The sequence below is a fragment of the Asterias rubens genome, chromosome 4, assembly GCF_902459465.1.
Source record: "Asterias rubens chromosome 4, eAstRub1.3, whole genome shotgun sequence".
NCBI lineage: Eukaryota > Metazoa > Echinodermata > Asteroidea > Forcipulatida > Asteriidae > Asterias > Asterias rubens.
Window position 1 is genome coordinate 5175985 of NC_047065.1, and position 18787 is coordinate 5194771.

At 39.2% G+C, this 18787-nt stretch overlaps 1 protein-coding gene across 1 annotated transcript; it reads left to right on the plus strand.

Annotated features, from left to right (window-relative positions):
* The first annotated feature begins 367 nt into the window (after positions 1–367).
* Positions 368–16659, plus strand: LOC117289292 (coiled-coil domain-containing protein 102A-like). Its single transcript, XM_033770353.1, has 8 exons — positions 368–490; positions 8349–9544; positions 10667–10775; positions 11437–11553; positions 12162–12371; positions 12717–12887; positions 13930–14033; positions 15475–16659. Exons 2-8 carry the CDS (start codon positions 8574–8576, stop codon positions 15596–15598), a joined length of 1806 nt encoding a protein of 601 aa, XP_033626244.1. The 5' UTR covers positions 368–490; positions 8349–8573; the 3' UTR covers positions 15599–16659.
* The last annotated feature ends 2128 nt before the right edge of the window (positions 16660–18787 follow it).

An 18787-nucleotide genomic window follows, 5' to 3' on the forward strand; every position in this document is an offset into this window, starting at 1 on the left:
CACATTTATATTTATAAACACGTTTATTTAAATGAGATCAACTTTGAACTTAGTACCGACTGTTCCATATTTTTGGGGGGCTACTACTTACTGTCGGTTGTTTATTTTGCTTTGTTATCAAACGTTAAGACCAATACCAACAATCAGATATAAATCTTGGTTAAATTGTGAAAGATTGATTTTCCCAAAATGTGAAAAAAGGTTGGTTTATTTTTTATTAGGAGTAGATCAAATTTAACTAGACTACCTTATAACAATGGAGGGAGACTAAAGCATTACGCATGCGTATTGAAAGTAATAGACTTGTACAAGCTTTTCGAATGTTTGACGCAAATATAAATTTTGCTTGATGATGACAGATCCACGGCAAACAACATCGCGAGATCGAGATGCCACACCGACCATTACAGGGAGATAAATTGCTGATTTCTCGTTTTTCTTTCGTCTCTTTATGGGTGCATGGAATGAGTTTGATTCGTACGTCTGAAAGGTAACCATATTATTTAAGTATTTGCCTGTTTCAGTGAGTTATTTTGTCATTTTATAAACGATACACAAAAATAGCTCCGGTGATGATCCTGCACAGTTTGCACATAAAATTTAGGTCATGCATGCATGCAGTATGCACTGCACTGCTTTTTTTTTTAGATAAGAGTAAACAGTAGTAGTAGTAGTACTATAGTAGTAGTACAGGTCCGGAATTTCATCTGTTTTAAGAGGGCAAGGTCATTTTTATTTTGCATAGGGCTCATCATCCATTTGAAAATCAAAATTGTGGGAAACTTTTTTCTTTGAAGGGGCCAAGTGGAAAGCCCAAAACTAAAGTAAAAGGGCAAGCCAAGGCCAAGAGAGTAGACCATGCGGATGCCAGGCAGGGGCAACGAACAATGTGTTGTGTGTGTGTACCGCCTTGAGGTGACCTAACCAGCCCCCACTTCCTCCCCTTCCCCTCCCCCCCCCCCACCCAATTGGTGTCTGTGCACCCTTCCACCACTCCCCCTCACCTCCCGTTTCATTTCTGGACTTTCGGGATTGGACATTTCCAGTTTTTGCCTTCAATTCAATTGGTCGAGTTGGTATTTGAATAGTTGCTATAACTATAAGGTAACCCTCCTCCCGACGGCCGCCAGGCCGGAGGATTACAAGATAGGTTCGAGCGAAAACGGTTAATCTGGTCCAACACGTACAATTTCGACAGCTAGTCACCAGATTTTCCCCATTTTTACCACTTTCAAAAATCATGACACAAATTATGAGGACACGAACTTAATCCGCAATGTCTAATGCAGCCTGCCATAATACTCAAAACACCATTTAGGAAATATTTCGAAGAAAAATGGGCAAAAACCCGGAGCGAATTCCCAGGTTCATATTTTGAACCTGTCGCATCGCTTTGCAAACGCATTATTTTGTTGTTGGGCTAAACCATTCTGTAAAAGGGGTGTTACAATGTTGCAGTGCGTGTGCGCGCTGTCCGTTTGCATTGCACGCCGTTCACTCATAATGGCGCGCACGCACTGCAGCACTGCAACATAAAACCTCACTTGGTAACGAGTAATGGGGAGAGGTTGATAGAATAAAACATTGTGAGAAACGGTTCCCTCTGAAGTGACGTAGTTTTTGAGAAAGAAGTAATTTTCCACGAATTTGATTTCGGGACCTCAAGTTTAGAACTTGAGGTCTCAAAATCAACCATCTAAATGCACACAACTACGTGTGACAAGGGTGTTTTTTCTTTCATTATTATCTCACAACTTCGACGACCAATTGAGCTCAAATTTTCACAGGTTTGTTATTTCATGCATATGTTGAGATACACCAAGTGAGAAGACAGGTCTTTGACAATTACCAATAGTGTCCACTGTCTTTAAATAAATAACAAATTAAATAAAACAAAAACTCCAAACTGGTAAATTATCTGTACAAGCCAGCTGTGGTGTTGAAATTGTTGAAGAAAAAAATTTGAAGTAGCTTCAGAAGATTTTTTAGCTTTAACTCTTATCTTATGTCGTGAAAAGGCCATGTCGCACAGTCTTCCCCCAGAGCAATTTCTTCAGGCAACTTGGAGGCAGCCAACTGCACTCATATGCACATTTTTCAGCACAAGAGATAATCTTCTTGAAAAACTGAAATGTGAATGAACTTTCTTATTGGAGTTGGCTTGGTGCTGGTCTGCAAATTGCCCTGTGTGATACGGCCTAACAGTTAAACTGTTCAAGTTTTGGTCCAAGGAATCCACTTGTTGGATAAATAGGATTCATTTGCACGCTATACAAAAGCCTGTCAGACAAAACTGTCCAGAGGGTTGACTGACTGTGTTTTTGTGCTACTGTATGGATTTATCCCGGATAATCCGGTAATCCTAAAGATTAGCTCATTGTTATTTTGGTATTTGTGGCACAGTTGCATTCCATCAAGATCTTAAAATTGTTCACATCTATCCTGTGTATTGCCCAGGCAGATAGTAATGGGCTTCCCTGATCCCATTCTTGTTTAAATCCCTTTTTTTCCTCTTTTTTTTTCTTTTTTAATATTAATTACATTGTTGTGGTTATTTGGTATGTTACCGCTAAGCTGGGAAGTGGTAGGAAGCGTTCCCTGTAGGTAATTGTGAATAATAGAGACCAGAGCAATGACTGGTCCTTGCTCTGTGATGTGGATAGAGCAAGGTGATTTTAAAGCAAGATGATAGTGGGGCATTCTTGACCCTGTTATTTGGTTGAAGCACGCTGAATAGAAAGAAGGTCTTTGGAATGGTTTCTTCTTGGTGTTTATAAATCCTGGTTTTAAAAGCCCTAGGCCTACTATTCAATCAAGAGCATTCTATAGTTTTCTTGTTTTTTGTAAAGAAAAAAAAAGGAATAGTAATAAGAAATTGCATTTCAGCATTATTTAAACATGTATCGCCACGCAATTGGTAAGCTGAAAAAAAATAATCACAGAGCGTGCTCATGAAATAAACCTGTGAGAAATGATTGAAAACCACACAATTTTCGCCCTGTATAAACACATTCCTTTCGTTTTTGTTACAGTTGGAACCAGCTGTTGCGATTTGTTTTAGGTTTTCAGAAACAGTTTTTTCGAATGTGGCTTCATTTCAGAGGGAAATACTTCATTAAAAAATGTTTGTAGTGTGAACTTCATAACTCCCATACTTAAAATTAAACACAAAATGTTTTTTTCATATATTTTAATATCAATCCTGTGCAGGTACTGTACCTCTAATAATTTCCAACAGATTAAACTCATGTAACCGAACACTCTCTCCCTACTCTTTGTTCTACCTCTAACCACACCAAGGGGAAAAACTAGACTGGAATATAGTGCAATTAAAATCTTGAATTTCAGAAGGCCTGTAAATCTAGCCCAGTGCCATTCGTCTCGAGTGTATTCTCGGACAGATGGTTCCTGTCTCTGCTGTCTAGCCAAGCGTTCAGTGAGAGGTGTAAAATAGTACACAGAGACCGGCTTTTTAGGACACTCAGTGCATTGCATGATAATTTATAATTTTAAATATTGCTGCGTATTTTTTACAAATTCTGCAACAAGATTTCAATTTAAAATTTCAAAACAAGGTTGCTAGTTGGCAGATCTGAACATGCAGTTGTCGTGAGTATTTTCATCTCCTGGCCAGACATTCAGAAATTTCCCATTCATAAATAAAGGAATCTCATCATGTATGTGTAGACAGGTTTCAATACAGTGGTTTAACAGTCTCTCCACTCTAGTTCATTTCCTGAGCGTTTTTAAAGTAAGGCGTGGGAGAGCGAATCAAAAACCAACATTTTTGAGGTTTTACCAGTTTATATGCTGTTTAAAAAAGGGTAACAACACATCGACAGACAATTTTGTTTGTTGATTTACAATTTGTCTGATGCATTTTGAATAAAACCTTCTTAAATAATCTGAAAAATAATATCCAAGAAAAAGCATGTGAGTGAGTCAATATTATTCAGTTTTACTTCAAAACCACTAATGAAAATATTTCTGTCCCTATGACTTGGTTAAGATACGATAAAATAAGATAGATAAGAAAAGATAACTTGATTAAATCCATACAAACTGGAAACGACATGTTGTCGTTTCTCAATCAAATTACAAATTTACCAGCAATTAAATTACTCAAATTGCACAAACCAATATCAAACTTATTTGACAACCTCACAGGATTCTTTAAATATGAATTTCTTAAAAACTCATTGTTGAAAATTGTGTAGTCCATCCCTCAAAGGATTTTGAATGAACACATCAAAAACAATCAGTGTGATATTTACATGTAGTTTAAATCATCACTGTTGTACAACTAAAATGGTCTCGTCTTGACTGAAAGATGTAGTATACTATACATGTACCTTGGTGTTGACATGGTTGAGAGACTCATACCCACTTAAGATTTAACCTTGAAATTCCCAGGTGGTTAATTGAATGAATATATGGAATCATAAGTAGGTTCGGTGATCCATTATTTATACCTGTGTGCTTGTGCCTACATTTGCTGGATTTTCCCTTGACGCTTTCAGTGACTAGCCAGTTGGACTAGTAAGGTCTATTCACTACACTGTAGTCCGCCATTTTTTTCACGGGTCCACATATTTCATGTAAACACTAAACTAGCCGGCTGGACCACTTGGAGTGAGTTTTGGCTGGTCCTCTGACAATGCTGACCAGTGTTTTATTAACTGGCATTTGACCAGTGGACCACAAAAGGTTTTTTATGTTTAGAAAACATAGAAAATCATTCAGCACCCGTCTCAAAAAAACTTTTCAGCACAAATTGCATTTCGATATGCGTGGAAGGCAAGCCTAAGCAAACAAAATGTTTTAATTCTGATTGAATGCACAAAATAGGCATGATAGGTAAAACAGTTTAAAATTGCCCAGATTGTACAGTGGAGCTTTTAAAGCCAAATATAAACACTAGTGTAAACAGAGTTGCCTTTAGAGGACCTTGTAGCAATTCAGAAGGCTTTGGCCATTCTTCCAAAATTTGGGTCCAGAATGCCCCACAGTTAAAGGCAGTGGACACTATTGGTAATTACTCATAATAATTATTAGCATAAAAATTCCTTGGTGACGAGTAATAGGGAGAGGTTGATGGTATAATACATTGTGAGAAACGGCTCCCTCTGAAGTGCCATAGTTTTTTAGAAAGAAGTAATTCTCCACGAATTTGATTTCGAGACCTCAGATTTAGAAATTGAGGTCCTGAAATCAACCATCTAAACGCACACAACTTCGTGTGGCAAGGGTTTTTTTTCTTTCATTATTATCTCGCAACTTCGATGACTGATTGAGCTCAAATTTTCACAGGTTTTTTATTTTATGCATAGATATGTTGAGATACACCAACTGTGAAGGCTAGTCTTTGACAATTACCAATATTGTCCACTGCCTTTTAAAAAAAAACCTGTGTAGAACCCTACCATTAGTAATGGCATTGTAAAACTAACAAATTTTCAACGAAAAATGTAAAAAAGATAATTCAATATATCCAGTTTTCAATAGAAATTCCCCAACCATACGGAATAAAATAAAAGGCCATACAAATATTACATGAAAATTATATCCCAGTGACCTGCCACCGCAGATATTGGATTACGTTGTTTTTTCGGAAATTTAATTACACCGCCCGGAATTAACAAGAAAACAAAAAAAAATTGTCCGCTGGTGACACACGTGTGTTTGACTCGCACAAATCGCCGGCCGCGTTTAGGGGGCTTGTGTGAAGATGATCTGAGTCATAGTGTTAGGCAATGATGAATTGAAAAGCCCTGTGGATACGCACTACATCATTGTCTGCTCGACTGGTTGCATAAACCCACAATGTATACAATGCCCCCAGTAATGTGAAGATGTTATTAGTATGCACGGCCGGCGCGGCACTTTTCTTTTTAATCACGTAATCCAGCAGCAGTAGCCCTCTCCTCTCTTTCTTTTTTGTCTCTTCGTGGTGGGACGACTGGCTAAGGATGGCCTTTTTTCTGAGTCGGGTCACCCCGGAAGATTCTGTGTCATCCTGAGAGAGTGGATATGAGACTGTGATGCAATATTTTTTGTTTGTGTTCAACCTTACTGCTTCTGCTTGATATTGGGCAAGCACCCCACCAGTCGACTGGTTATCACAAACCTCAAATTCTTATTTGGTTACTTGGAAGTTCTTTGGGATTTTTTTTTCTCATAAGGTCAGTAAAGGAATGAATTTTGAAATTTTTTGCACGATTTCTCTTTAGAATGATAGCAAAATGTTGCACAATGTGTATCACGATCAAAAATCATCATTTGCCACTCAATATTATAATTAGCATTTAAAATATATTGAATTTGTTGCAATTTACCGTTGATGGGTGTATGGGGCTTCTTCGGGGAGGGCAGAGGGGTAAATTTGACACAGATAAAACATAAAAAGTGATTTTTGTATTCTGTGTTGATTTGTTTCCTTCTTTTTGCCTTGCCGCATTTAGGAGGCCAATAGGAGACTTTCCAACGCTAGGCGGCAGCAGACATACCGGGTAAATTTCCATTGTTTACGTAGTTCTGAACATGCGCATAATTCTGAGAACAATGGATTTACCCGGTAAGTCTGCTGCCCTCTATCGTCCCAGAAAGTCTCCCATTGGCCCACTTCATCATAATATATATAATATATGTTTACTAATTACGTGTACATAATATTACATGTTGGCTTATTCTTGACAAAATCATTTTCTATTGTGTCAACAGATCATTGTACAATTTATGATTTTGGGGGATTCGCAGCTTCAACAGAAAACCAGACAAATTGTACTGCTGTCTTTAGGTCAACTTATCAATTAAAAATTACAGGTATCAGCATTTATTTTCACAATTTTAGGGACTATCAACCGTTTTAAACGTTTTAAAGATTACTTTTGAGGACTCCTTCCTCCCCAAAGTAGTATTAAATTTATCAAAATGTGTCTTTCAAAATGTATGTACTTATTAATTTAAAATGTTGCACACCTCTTAAAAGTCATACATGGTCCCCCCCCCCAAAAAAAAAAAAAAAAACCTACAACCCCCTCCCCCCACCCAATACTCTTTGTATGAGCATAAAAAGGTTGGCAACTCTGAACGGTTGGACGGCCCCTTAGTCCTTTTAACTGTAACCTTACCTTTGTAAAAGTTGGTCATCATAGACCGATACAATAATTTAAATATAAAATCAAACAAATTGATGCTTTTTCCCTAAAATCTTGTGGGACATAAACCAATAAATGTAGCCCCTATGTGAGGTTTATGGTGCTGTATAATTTGAACCAGTTTCTTAGTAGCAAAACGGTAATTTTAGTAAATAACCTACATTGCAGCAAAACATTTCCCAAAAGGGTCTATTTTAAATGGTTTTATAACATGTATAAAGCATGAGTAGGCTTGGCCTCTGTAGCCAAGCATGCAGTACATTGTACACTTCTGGTGTCTATTTAAAAAATAGAAGAAACTACACGTATACACTACATCCATGAACAATGAATGTACAGTATGTTTATAGGCATGGTCAAATGATTCACCCCCACCCTCCAATCACATTAACATGTCCACCATGAAATGAATAGGGGAACATTCTAAGTAACCAAATCAATGCTAAGTGCTAGGCACTTAAATGCAAAAATTGTTGTGGTGGATACAGGGATGATACATGTAGTTAAAAAAAATGCACATATACAATGTACTCACTGTGTGTTTGTTAAACCATAATTATGTGTACAATTGTATGTGTTGGTAACATTCCGAGGTTATTGTATGGTTTTACAATGAATACTTTGTAATGTATGTTATGCATAAATTGTGTCTAATACAGTATACCAATACAAGGGCTGCACGATTGGATGCAATGCAAATAAGGCATCAGACTCAAATATGTATTGTTTAGGACCTTTTTTTTTCTTCAATCAAAACCAGAACAAATCTACATAATTGGTTTGTCCATTTGTGTGTAATTTGTTTACCTAGACACTTCAACTAAAAGTGATCCTTGTTATGGTCAGTTTTAAAAAAGGGAGATTAATAATAAATCTTTACCTTTCTGTACAGTAGATGTGCATTTGTACATGTAGTTCTTCAATTAACTGAATTGTCATTTATTAGTCTTATAGCCATTACCTACCCTTCGAAATCCAACCTCATGTTTAGTTTGATGCAGTGTAGTATTTAAGGTGACTGTTCTTAATGTTCAGATCCGACATAAATCAGAGTTCAACACTTTGGATAATGAGTAACCATGTATGGTGTTAGATTTTGTCTGAGTGATGAAGGATTCTTGTGAGTCACTCAAAAAATTGTGTCTTAAACACATCATTTACAATATTTTTCTTCTGATTTTGTCTCCACAGGAACCAAACATGAGCTTTGGACCAAGATCGGCCTAGTTTTTGCCAAGGACAAAAGAACCATTGATTGAATTCTTCAAGTTGTTGGCGATGCGCGTCATCGTCATTCATCACTTCCTGTGTCTGATATTCCGAAAAGAAAGTAGTGTACGTTCCTTGGAGTCTTCCTTCATGTGATTGATTTGTCAATGAAGTTCACCTGCCGTTGGTAAGGTGCTAGGACTAATCATGAGTCGCGTGCCGATCAGCAGCTCTCCCAAACACTCCAGCGACGTACCACGTCGCTCCCGCTCTACCAAGTCAGATGGTCACAGCTCTAACAGTCTCGGATCATCCAGAGATGGATCCAAGGGTAGATCGAGCGGTAGCCCCACCCCGACGCCCAGCATCCATCCCAACCAGCTGGAGGACAAAGAAGAGCTGCGATTGCGGGAGCTCGAGGAAGCCCGCGCCCGGGCAGCCCAGATGGAAAAGACAATGCGATGGTGGTCAGACTGTACTGCCAACTGGCGCGAGAAGTGGGGCAAGGTGCGAGCGGAGAGGAACAAGGCAAGGGAAGAGGTTCGACAACTCAGGATCAAGCTGGAAGCGATCGCCAAAGAGTCAACGGCGCTCAAGAGAGAGAAACAAGAAGTCACCGGCGAGAATGAGAGACTGCGGAAGGCGTTGGAGCGAGAACAGGACAGGAATGCTCTGCAGATTCAGAGCCCCATGAGCGAAGGAAACCCAGATTACCTCCCGGAGAAAGATACGAGCAGTCCGCCGGGGCTGACAACGAGTCCAAGACAAGCCAGCGGGAACTCTCAAGATATTGACTTCATTAAGAGCGTCTTGCAAAAAGGACAAATGAACAACCACCTAGAGTCGAACTCGGGACCGACTCAGAAAGCTCAGGAATATCATCCCACCGAAAAAGAACAGAGTCCCAAACACCACTCCCACCGCGGCACTCCTATTGGGAGCCCCACCCATAAACCAAGCATCGGTAGTAGTACCGAGAACGGTGCCGTGACCACTAACGGGAAGCAGGTCGAGAATGGCAGCCAAACAACTCAGTCGGACAGCTCGTCGTCGATGAAGAGTCCGAGTCGGAAAGTGAAGGAGCTGCCGTCACCAACCGATGAAATTGTCAGTCAGAGGATGTTGATGCTGGAATTGAGAATGGAGGAAGCGTCAAAGACCATCCAAGTAGAAAGGGAGTAAGTATACAAACTGACCGATTACTTTCTGATTAATAAGGCTGTGCAAAATTTGATGCCCTGACAGCCTCGCGTTATAACCCTAGTCTGCTAGTGGAGTCTTTCTCAGTTAAAATGACAACACTACACACACCCAAACACGGACATTTCCTCTGTGGACTTTCCGTTGCTCTGTATACTTACAGGCACTGGACACTTTTGGTAATTACTCAAAATACTTATTAGCATAAAACCTTACTTGGTAACAAGCAATGTAGAGCTGTTGATAGTATAACACATTGTGAGAAACGGGTCCCTCTGAAGTAACGTAGTTTTTGAAAAAGAAGCAATTTCTCACTAAAATATATTTGAATTTGATTTCGAGACCTCAGAATTAGATTTTGAGGTCTCAAAATCAAGCATCTAAAAGCACACAACTTGTGCAACAAGCGCACTTTTTCCTTCAATATTCTTTCGCAACTTCGACGACCAATTGAGCTCAAATTTTCACAGGTTTGTTATTTATGTCGAGATATACAATGTACCAAGTGAGGAGACTGGTCTTTGACAAAAGGTGTTCAGTGTCTTTAAGGAAAATCCTAGTCTTCAACACTGTAAAACACCACTGTGTGGATGTGTGTAAGTCCACACAGTGACTCAAGTCCCTACATTAGGTGGACTTCTTTTGTTCTCAGGTCACACTTGGTATGTTGTGATATGTACTTTGTGCACTACATGTATGTGAATTGGATTTTCAGTCCCTACCTGACTGCGTGGTTTTTCCCTGGAATACATCCTGGGGTTTTCCCTCCCACATCTAAAACTGAAATTTCCTTCGGTTCGTTGTACACAAGTTCTCTTTTCTGATAATATTCCTTAGTTTCACAACCAGATGAAATGAAATGAAGTGAATCGCACTTCTAGATAATCATGCAGCGTAGCTACATGTATGCACTAGTTATGGGCAACTTGTACTCATTGCATCATATATCTTTAAATTGTTAACTTTTGGTTGGGGTTTTCGCTTCACACAACAGTGGTGTACACATTCAAGTGTTTTGATTGGTCAATATAATAAAGGGTTGGAGCTTACTGGTTCGTTCTATTGATTGTAACTCATTGGATTGTCTTGGTTAACTACAGCGAGAAGGATACGCTGAGTATGCACATGGACAGGCTACAAAAGGAACTCAGCACGCTCAGGAATGATCATGAAGAGCTACGAGACGCTAAGCAGAAAGTGGTCAAAGAGGTAAGCAGACTTGTGATTTGTCAAGATATGTGTTGATTTCATGATTTTTTACTTAAATCTGCACCTTCAGATTTTCCTGTAAGACGTGAAAGAGATGAACAGACTTGGTCCTTGTTATGACCAAACCTTCAGCCCAGGTAGCTACATGTATTTTAAATAATATAAAGAGTCTCTAAAATGTAAAAAATATGTACATGTACATTCAGGTAGCTTCGTTTTCACTCAAAGAGGAAGTTGTTTTCAAGATTTTTAATTTTAGAGCCAATCAGCCTTGTTTTTGACATATATCCCTACTCAGATGTTAGTGAAGAGAGGTGCGCAGCCCATTGTAGCAAGACTGGATTTTCCATGCTGGTCTTGTCAGAATGGCTTGCAAAATCATCAAGATACCAAGAAATATAACTGATTTAGTTGCCATTGGAATAGGAAAATGTAGACTTAGATTAGAAGGAAATGTTTTAAAAGAATATCCCTCCCAAAAAATATTTTTATTTTTCTGGAGTCTGCTGTGGGAAAAGTAATGTCAGCTTTTGAGTATACTTTTTGTACGTTGTAAAATTTTATGAGTAAAATGGCAAACCACACTGAGAGTCTCTTACCCATCACAAATGTATGCAATATAAAAAATTAATTTGTATGAATCCGAAATTTCTTTCTGCAGTTAAATCTGATGCGATCAGAGCACCAGCGAGAGTTGGTTCAGGTGACCTCTGACCTTGACGAGGAGTTAAACTCGAGATCCCACATGGACATAAGGATCTCCGATATGAGAAAAGAGGTGAGTGTGGCAAATATATTCATACGTGTTCATATGTTGGGTCACACAAAATGCTGATAAAAATTTAACAGTTCTAATTTTACAGAGTACATTATCTGCATGAAAGTATCATTCTCTTGTTTGGCGCACCGCTTGGGGGTTCTGTACTACTTTTGTAAACACGTTGTTTACACCTGTGCAGCAATGCCATTTTTTAATAAAGTATTTATTCTTTTCTATCTGGCTGCACAATTAACCCCAATAACAGGATGATTAGGAAGCTACAAAAAATGTTCAGTTTTAGATGTGTGAGAAAACCCCAACGGGGAAAACCTATGCAATCTGATAAAGACTGAAGACCCAATCCACAGAGGAGATAGGCAGAGAAAAAAACCACCAAAGCTGGTTCATACTTCCTGCAAATGGGATACAAATTTTGATGTTACAATTCTGCAACAATTATTTTGCATCTGTTGACTTGTACTCAACTCCTGCAAAGCAGTTGTGTGAAACGGTTCTGTGACGTCAACATTTGTATCGCGTTCGCAGGAAGTATTCGCAGGAAGTATGAACCGGGCTCAGGGCGACCTGATCCCCTAATTGTCTATCTCTGTATTCCATTTGCTTAGCTTGAGAGGCTTCAGGCAGAGAACGCCCTTGAATGGGGCAAGAGGGAACGACTGGAGACGGAGAAGCTGTCTCTAGAGAGAGACAGCAAGAAACTGAAGGCAGAGATTGCCGATCTGAAGGAGCACCTCGCTAAGAAGAACAAACAGGTCGCTGCCGATCTACAGATGAATGTCAGAGCCTTAGAAGTAGAGCTTCAAGGGAAAAACAAGGTATGTTAAAAGCCTTACTATGGGTGACTGAATTTTTTTCTGAAAATTTGGCAAAGTCCAGATAAAATTCTTGGTCAAAAATCTGCTCTTACTAGACATCTGATGTCTTACATGAATGCCCAAGGAATGAGGAATGAATGCTGAGCGTATAACTAGAAAGAGCATGCGTAGTGTCCATCCAATGAATATTGAACATACGCAGAGGAAATTCCCAACAATTGCCCATCGTATGCCTGGTGTGCTGTGCTCATCATTTTACATTCTCCGCTGACCCATAGTTAAGAGCTCAAGTTTTTTTCTATCAATTTAGTTCAAAGGGGGAAAAACATTATTTTTTTTTTTCAGGAATTATCAGAGCTGAGGCACAGCCAAGGTAAACTAAAAAAACTGATGCAAGAGAAGAGTGCAGAGTTGGAGCACACACTGAGACGAGCCGAGCAACATGAGGCAGAGGTGAAGAAACTCAGAGGGAGAGTGGATGAACTCAAGAGAGAGCTGGCCAAGGCGGAAGATGAGGTAAATTGGAACAGCTGCTCGCTCCTTAAATATCATTCCAACCTAAGTCTGATTTAAAAAAAAAAAAATTCTGCCGTGGAGTTTTTTTTTTCTTCATTTTAATACCCTGAGAAGTTTGTTAATCCCTAAACTATATGAACAAGTAGGTCAGCTATTGTGCTCAGCCCAATCAATAATGCTTTCGGGTTGAACAAAGACAAATTTATGAGAGGCTGTGACCTCTGGATTAATGTGCTGGCGCTCCACCAACTTAGCTATCTAACTCTCATGTTAGCTTGTCCAATGGGAGACTTTGGAACGCTAGGTGGCAGCAGACTTACCAGGTAAATTTCCATTGTATACTTGGTTCTGAGCACGCACACTTAACCGAGAACAATGGATTCTACCTGGTAAGTCTGCTGCCACCAAGCGTTCTGAAAGCCCCTTTTTGCCTGCCCTATATTTGGAGCATGATTTTACTCCAATTGTAACCTGTTTTCCAATTGTTTTTTTATTGTTTTTTATTTTGTAATACTTATTAGAGCCTACACCATGTGTTTACGTATGTCACCCCTTAAACCTGATGGAATAATCCTTCTTTTATACCTAGGACCAAATAGCATGTCTGATTGGGGTGTCGTGGCCGAGTGGATAAGAGCACCGAACTCAAGCTCTGATGCTTCTGTTCAGCAGAGTGTGGGTTCGAATCCCGGTCGTGACACTTGTGTCCCTGAGCAAGACACTTGACTATGGTTGCTTCTCTCCACCCAGGGGTAAATGGGTACCTGTGAGGGCAGAGATGGTTCTTGTGATTGATTTAGCCGAATAGCGCATATATTGCGCACAAGCTGTATACTCCCCAGGGAGCTGAGATGGTTTAAGGAATGTTGTAAGGCCCAGTGACCAGGGGTAATAATGTCGGAAGCGCTTTGAGACACCCCTCGGGCGTGAAAAGCGCTTTATAAAACGGTCTATTATTATTATTATTATTGATTTGAAATTTCACTTCTCTATATTTGGATGGTGTTAAATTAATTCTTGTTTGCATTGGTAATGTCCATAGGTTGATCAGCAGAGTAATATGGTGAGGAAGCTGCAGAGAAATCTAGATGAGAATCAACAATCTAGTGAGAATCTGTCTGTGCAGGTAGAACATCTCCAGGCAAGGTTAGTAATTAAAAATTAAAAAATCATTTTTTTTTTTTTATATATCAATATAAACAACAAGGGAAACTGACTAGGTAAATTTTGAAATGATTTTTTGGGTTGAACAAAGAATTGACTAGCGTGGGATTCGAACCAACGACCTCCGGATTAACGTGCTGGCGCTCTACCAACTGAGCTATCTAGCCCTATTTTGTCAATATCTTTGTTCGGGGGTGCCAGTCAGAAAGCCACACAACCGTTAACTGCCGTGTAGCCAGGGATCACACCCAAATTACGATACAACCTGGGAAGCGGCAGCCAGGGGATCACCTTAAGGGGATGCGACTTTTTGTTTCAGATATCAATATAAACCACAAGGGAAACTGACTGGGTACATTTTTTTATTATTTTTTTATTACAAATCTACCAGGACAATTAGCGCCAAATAGCAGGATGAATAGGAAACAAGAAGAAGTGTTCAGTTTTTTAGATTTGGGAGGAAAACCCATGCAATAAGGTTGGGACTGAAACCCCAATCCACATGCAAGACTCCAGTCTTAGGTGGGTTTGGAACCTGGGTCCACAGAGGTGAAAGGCAGGGACCGAAACCACTAATGAGCCAACCTGATCATTCTGATCATAATAGTATTGATCCAATAAGGTGCTGAAGGAGAGTTGTTTAAGAATTATAATAATAATAATAATAATAATACAGCATTTTTAAAGCGCACTTAATCTGTAAAACATTCAAAGGCGCTGGTCAAAAAACAAGAAGAAAAATTCACTCAATATCTGCATAGGCTAATCTGAAGAGATGGGTTTTGAGAAAATGTTGGAATTGTGAGATGTCATGTGTGTCCTTGAGATGTTGAGGCAGAGAGTTCCAGAGGCGTGGTGAAATGTAACTGAATGCCCTGTCCCCATAGCTGGATAAACGGGTCAGAGGAACATAGAGCATGCTGCCCGATGACCTCAGACCCGGCCTGACACTACGGGGCTGAATCATGTTCTGTATGTAGGTAGGGGCTAGTCCATGGAGAGCCTTGAATGTCAGAAGGATGATCTTGTATTGAATTCTGAAATGAATGGGTAACCAGTGGAGATTGTGTAAAATAGGAGAATTATGAATAATGAGACTCATTTATGTAGCACCTTCTAATGGTTATCAAGGTACTGTAGTGAATTCAGCAGCCATTGCAATCCAAAACATAGCAAACCCCTCCTAAGGCAATGGACGCGGGGCGCAGAGGCAATTGGATTCTTCCCAGTTGGGGGTTTTTTACTAAAACTGAGATTTCTGAAACATTTTCAAACACAGGTACCTTCAAGCCTATTTGTCACAGTGCCAGGTACTTTTTTTTTTTTAATTCATCCAACCCTATGTTTTTTAATAAGTTTGTCTTTATATTTTCAATCTGTTTGTCATTATGTCCTCAATCTGTTTGTCCTTATGTGTGTTCAGACTCAGAAACATGCCGAGTACGTCCTCGTCGTTAGCCAAGAAGCGTGCAGCTAGCTTCAGCTTCAGCTCAGGGAATCTCAGTTTACAGGACGGACAGGAAATCACCTCAGATATCGACATATAGAACCATTCCAACTCTAACCCTTATGATGATACAGTACCGCTTACCGACCCCCTGTGATATCCCATGGAAAACAACAGTTTAGAAATCATGTGAGGTATTAATAATGTTTTTCTACTGCAATCAGAGAAATAGACTGAAGTCCCGTCATCATCGGTAAGGATAAAAACAGGCACACTGGTCACACTATTTTGCGTTTTGAACCTAAAATGCCAAGCTTTGTAAGGTTTTTCGAAAATTTGTGTAAGCACAAAAGTAATTCTCACCAAACAAAATGTATCTTGCTGCCTCGTTTCACCTTGGTACATCCCAAAATCAATATTATTTCTTGAGTGATAGTGCCCTGTCATGATAACATGTCTATCATGGGTTGTACTCGTACTATTTATGACACTTTTTTCAGTACATATAAAAACATCAAATATATCGTACGTACGATACTTAATGCCTTGATACTTTGTGTTTAAGCAGCCCTATATAATGGGTGAATAACTTTGTAGAGAATAACATGGGCTTGACAACCAGGGCTGGGAGAAAAGCGCCCTCTAGTGTTGATAAATTACAATGATGAAAAACCTGTCTCACATTCCAACTCATTACATTCTATAAATCAATGTAACACTGAAACCAAATATTACCCAGTAATAATAACCATTCCAATTCAATGTGTTCATCCAATCAGAATAGCAGCTGGTACACGTTATGAAATATTTTTCAAAAGATCCTATTCACAACGCGCAACGCACATTAGGGTGTCAAAACGTGCACAAAAGGAATAGACTCCGCCCACAAAAGGCAGAAATGGTGGATGTGCATTGTTCGGAGGTGCCTGAACACTGTACCATACATTTGTGCACGTTTTGACACCAAAGATGGCTGACAGGATACACGCGTGTTTGTGCGTTGTGCATAACTTATTTCCTGTTTCCGCCAGAACTTCCTTAGCTTCTTGAAATATGTGAGACTCTTCAATACAGTGAAGCGATAATACTTCTAATTGATGTTAGTTTTGCATCGGGATAACAAAAGTTTTTATTTACCCTTACACTGATGTTAAATAAGCACTGTATACTGTTACTCGGTACTTTCCCGAGTTCTGTGGAGTGATTTGCATGTAGATTTTTTTTCACAGAACTCAGGAAAGTACCTAGTATACAGAACTTAATACACATTGGTGTAATGGTAAAAATACAAGTATTATACTGCTTCTGCTGTATCATATAAATATGCATGTACAATTACAATGTATGTTCTAGTTACTAGATTTTTCTTTCCAGTTATTCTGCATATTTGTGAGTAGAATCGTCTAAAACTATCGCCAGCGAGTTAGCTTTGAGTTTTTCGGTAGTTCTGTTTAATTATGTATTGTCAGTATTAAGTCAACTTTAAGACAATTTGACAAAGTTTATAATGTTGTTGTACATTTGGATTTTTTTTACAACCATTGGGCACAAGCCAGTACTTGACTGTCTTCATTGATGTCAGATGCCCTGTATACATAAAGCAGTTATGAGTACCGATTCTAAAGTATAATGGAGGGACAAGGCTGTTTAACCTTCCAGTCTCAGACCTTGTCTAAAATAGCGACTTCGGCATGCGTCTTTCTATTCTTTAACAATCGCAGATGCGCTGATCTAGCTGTAGCTGTAGCCGGAGTCGCCGTTTCGTACAGGACCTTATTACAAATCATGTCAAATTTGAATGTAAGAAATTCCATTTCTGTTTTACCTTATAAAATTTAATCGGATAAAGAAAATATTGGGCTTGAGTCTTTTGTGAGGAAACAAACTGTTCGGCCGTGTCCAAATTGTCGGTTTCCTTTGTGTCCAGGGTGCCAAAAGGTAAAATTCTTGAATGTTGCTGCAGTTAAAGTTTAAGTAGCTTTGTGAAATTTGGACCCAGTGTTCATACTTAGTTTTCTTGCATATAGGTTAGACCCACCTTGTGTAAAATGTGCTAGTAAAACATGTTCTGTATTGTGACCATTGTGATTTGTAATCGTAATGTTGTGAACATGTACATAGAACGCAACAATCCTGGCCAAAATGTTTGGGCCATTTGAAAACTAAACATACCCTCCCCCGTTCCCCAGGCCTTGGGTCAAGTTCGTGCAAGGACTATCGTTGACCAAAGTTTGACTAAGTTTGCTCGAACTCTATCTAGGCGACGATAGTTTACTACGCTAGTCGACTGTTTGGAACCAAGCTAATTCCGGGCGGGCATGTTTGCATCGCTGGTTACCAGTAGCCGTTTTCATAGCCAGCGCAGAGTGGACAAAATAATTACATGTGTTAAGTCGAAAGTCATGTTGATGACATGACTACATTCGTTTGCACTACAACTTATGTGTGCATGCCCTACATGGGTCACTAAACAACCACACTTAAACGTTGATCCTTGCGTGAACTTGACCCCAGGTGGAGCACAGACTGCGCAATAAGAGCCACCATTGAACAGGGGTGGGGGCCCAACAAGTTAGAGCCGGGATTGTTGGTAAAAATAATCACCTCAACCACAATGTACATATCAAACACTGTGCCTATTAGACTTGTATGAGTCACTCTTGAAGAATAGTCAAACCTCTGAAGGCAGATAAGCAAAGGCTTTACTAATGTTACTCTGGTTTTAGAAAATTTGTGTGTGAAATTGTCTTACTTGGCTGTTAAACCTTTGGTAAAAACTACTAAGGGTATTGACGAGGGACTGATCTGACATAAATACTGGAATGTTTTATGATGTGGTTCTTGCATTGACATTGTGCATTCCATTGGTTGATGGTCAGTTGGACGAACTTGCCAAGCAATCGTTCTTTGATTCCCCCAGAAAATTTAACTTATAAACTCTAGCAGAACTTTGTTATGGCTGCCTAGAAAATTACTGGCAACGATATTTGTCTTATTTCATGGTGAAATTGTTCTGTATCACAGAAAAAAAACGAATGCCACAATGACTAAACTTTATTTGTTGTAGGAGTACGTACAGGTATGGACCACAAAAGGGGCTGGACTAGACCATAAACAGCATGTGAAATGAGAAATTACTATCAGAAAATGTTGTTTGTTAACTTTATTTTTGCCATGGAATATCATGAAATACACATTTTTTTACACATACTTTACTTCCAGATTGTATTCTTTTATGTTTGAATGCCTCAAACAAATGTTTCATAAGTTGATAATCATTGACACCTTG

Bases quoted from the DNA above. Each gene is read 5' to 3' on its own strand.
- LOC117289292 (XM_033770353.1), top strand. From the start codon at position 8,574: ATGAGTCGCGTGCCGATCAGCAGCTCTCCCAAACACTCCAGCGACGTA. The intron at 10,776-11,436 runs GTAAGCAGACTT...TTCTTTCTGCAG, and splicing joins AGCAGAAAGTGGTCAAAGAG to TTAAATCTGATGCGATCAGA. The intron at 14,034-15,474 runs GTTAGTAATTAA...ATGTGTGTTCAG, and splicing joins GTAGAACATCTCCAGGCAAG to ACTCAGAAACATGCCGAGTA.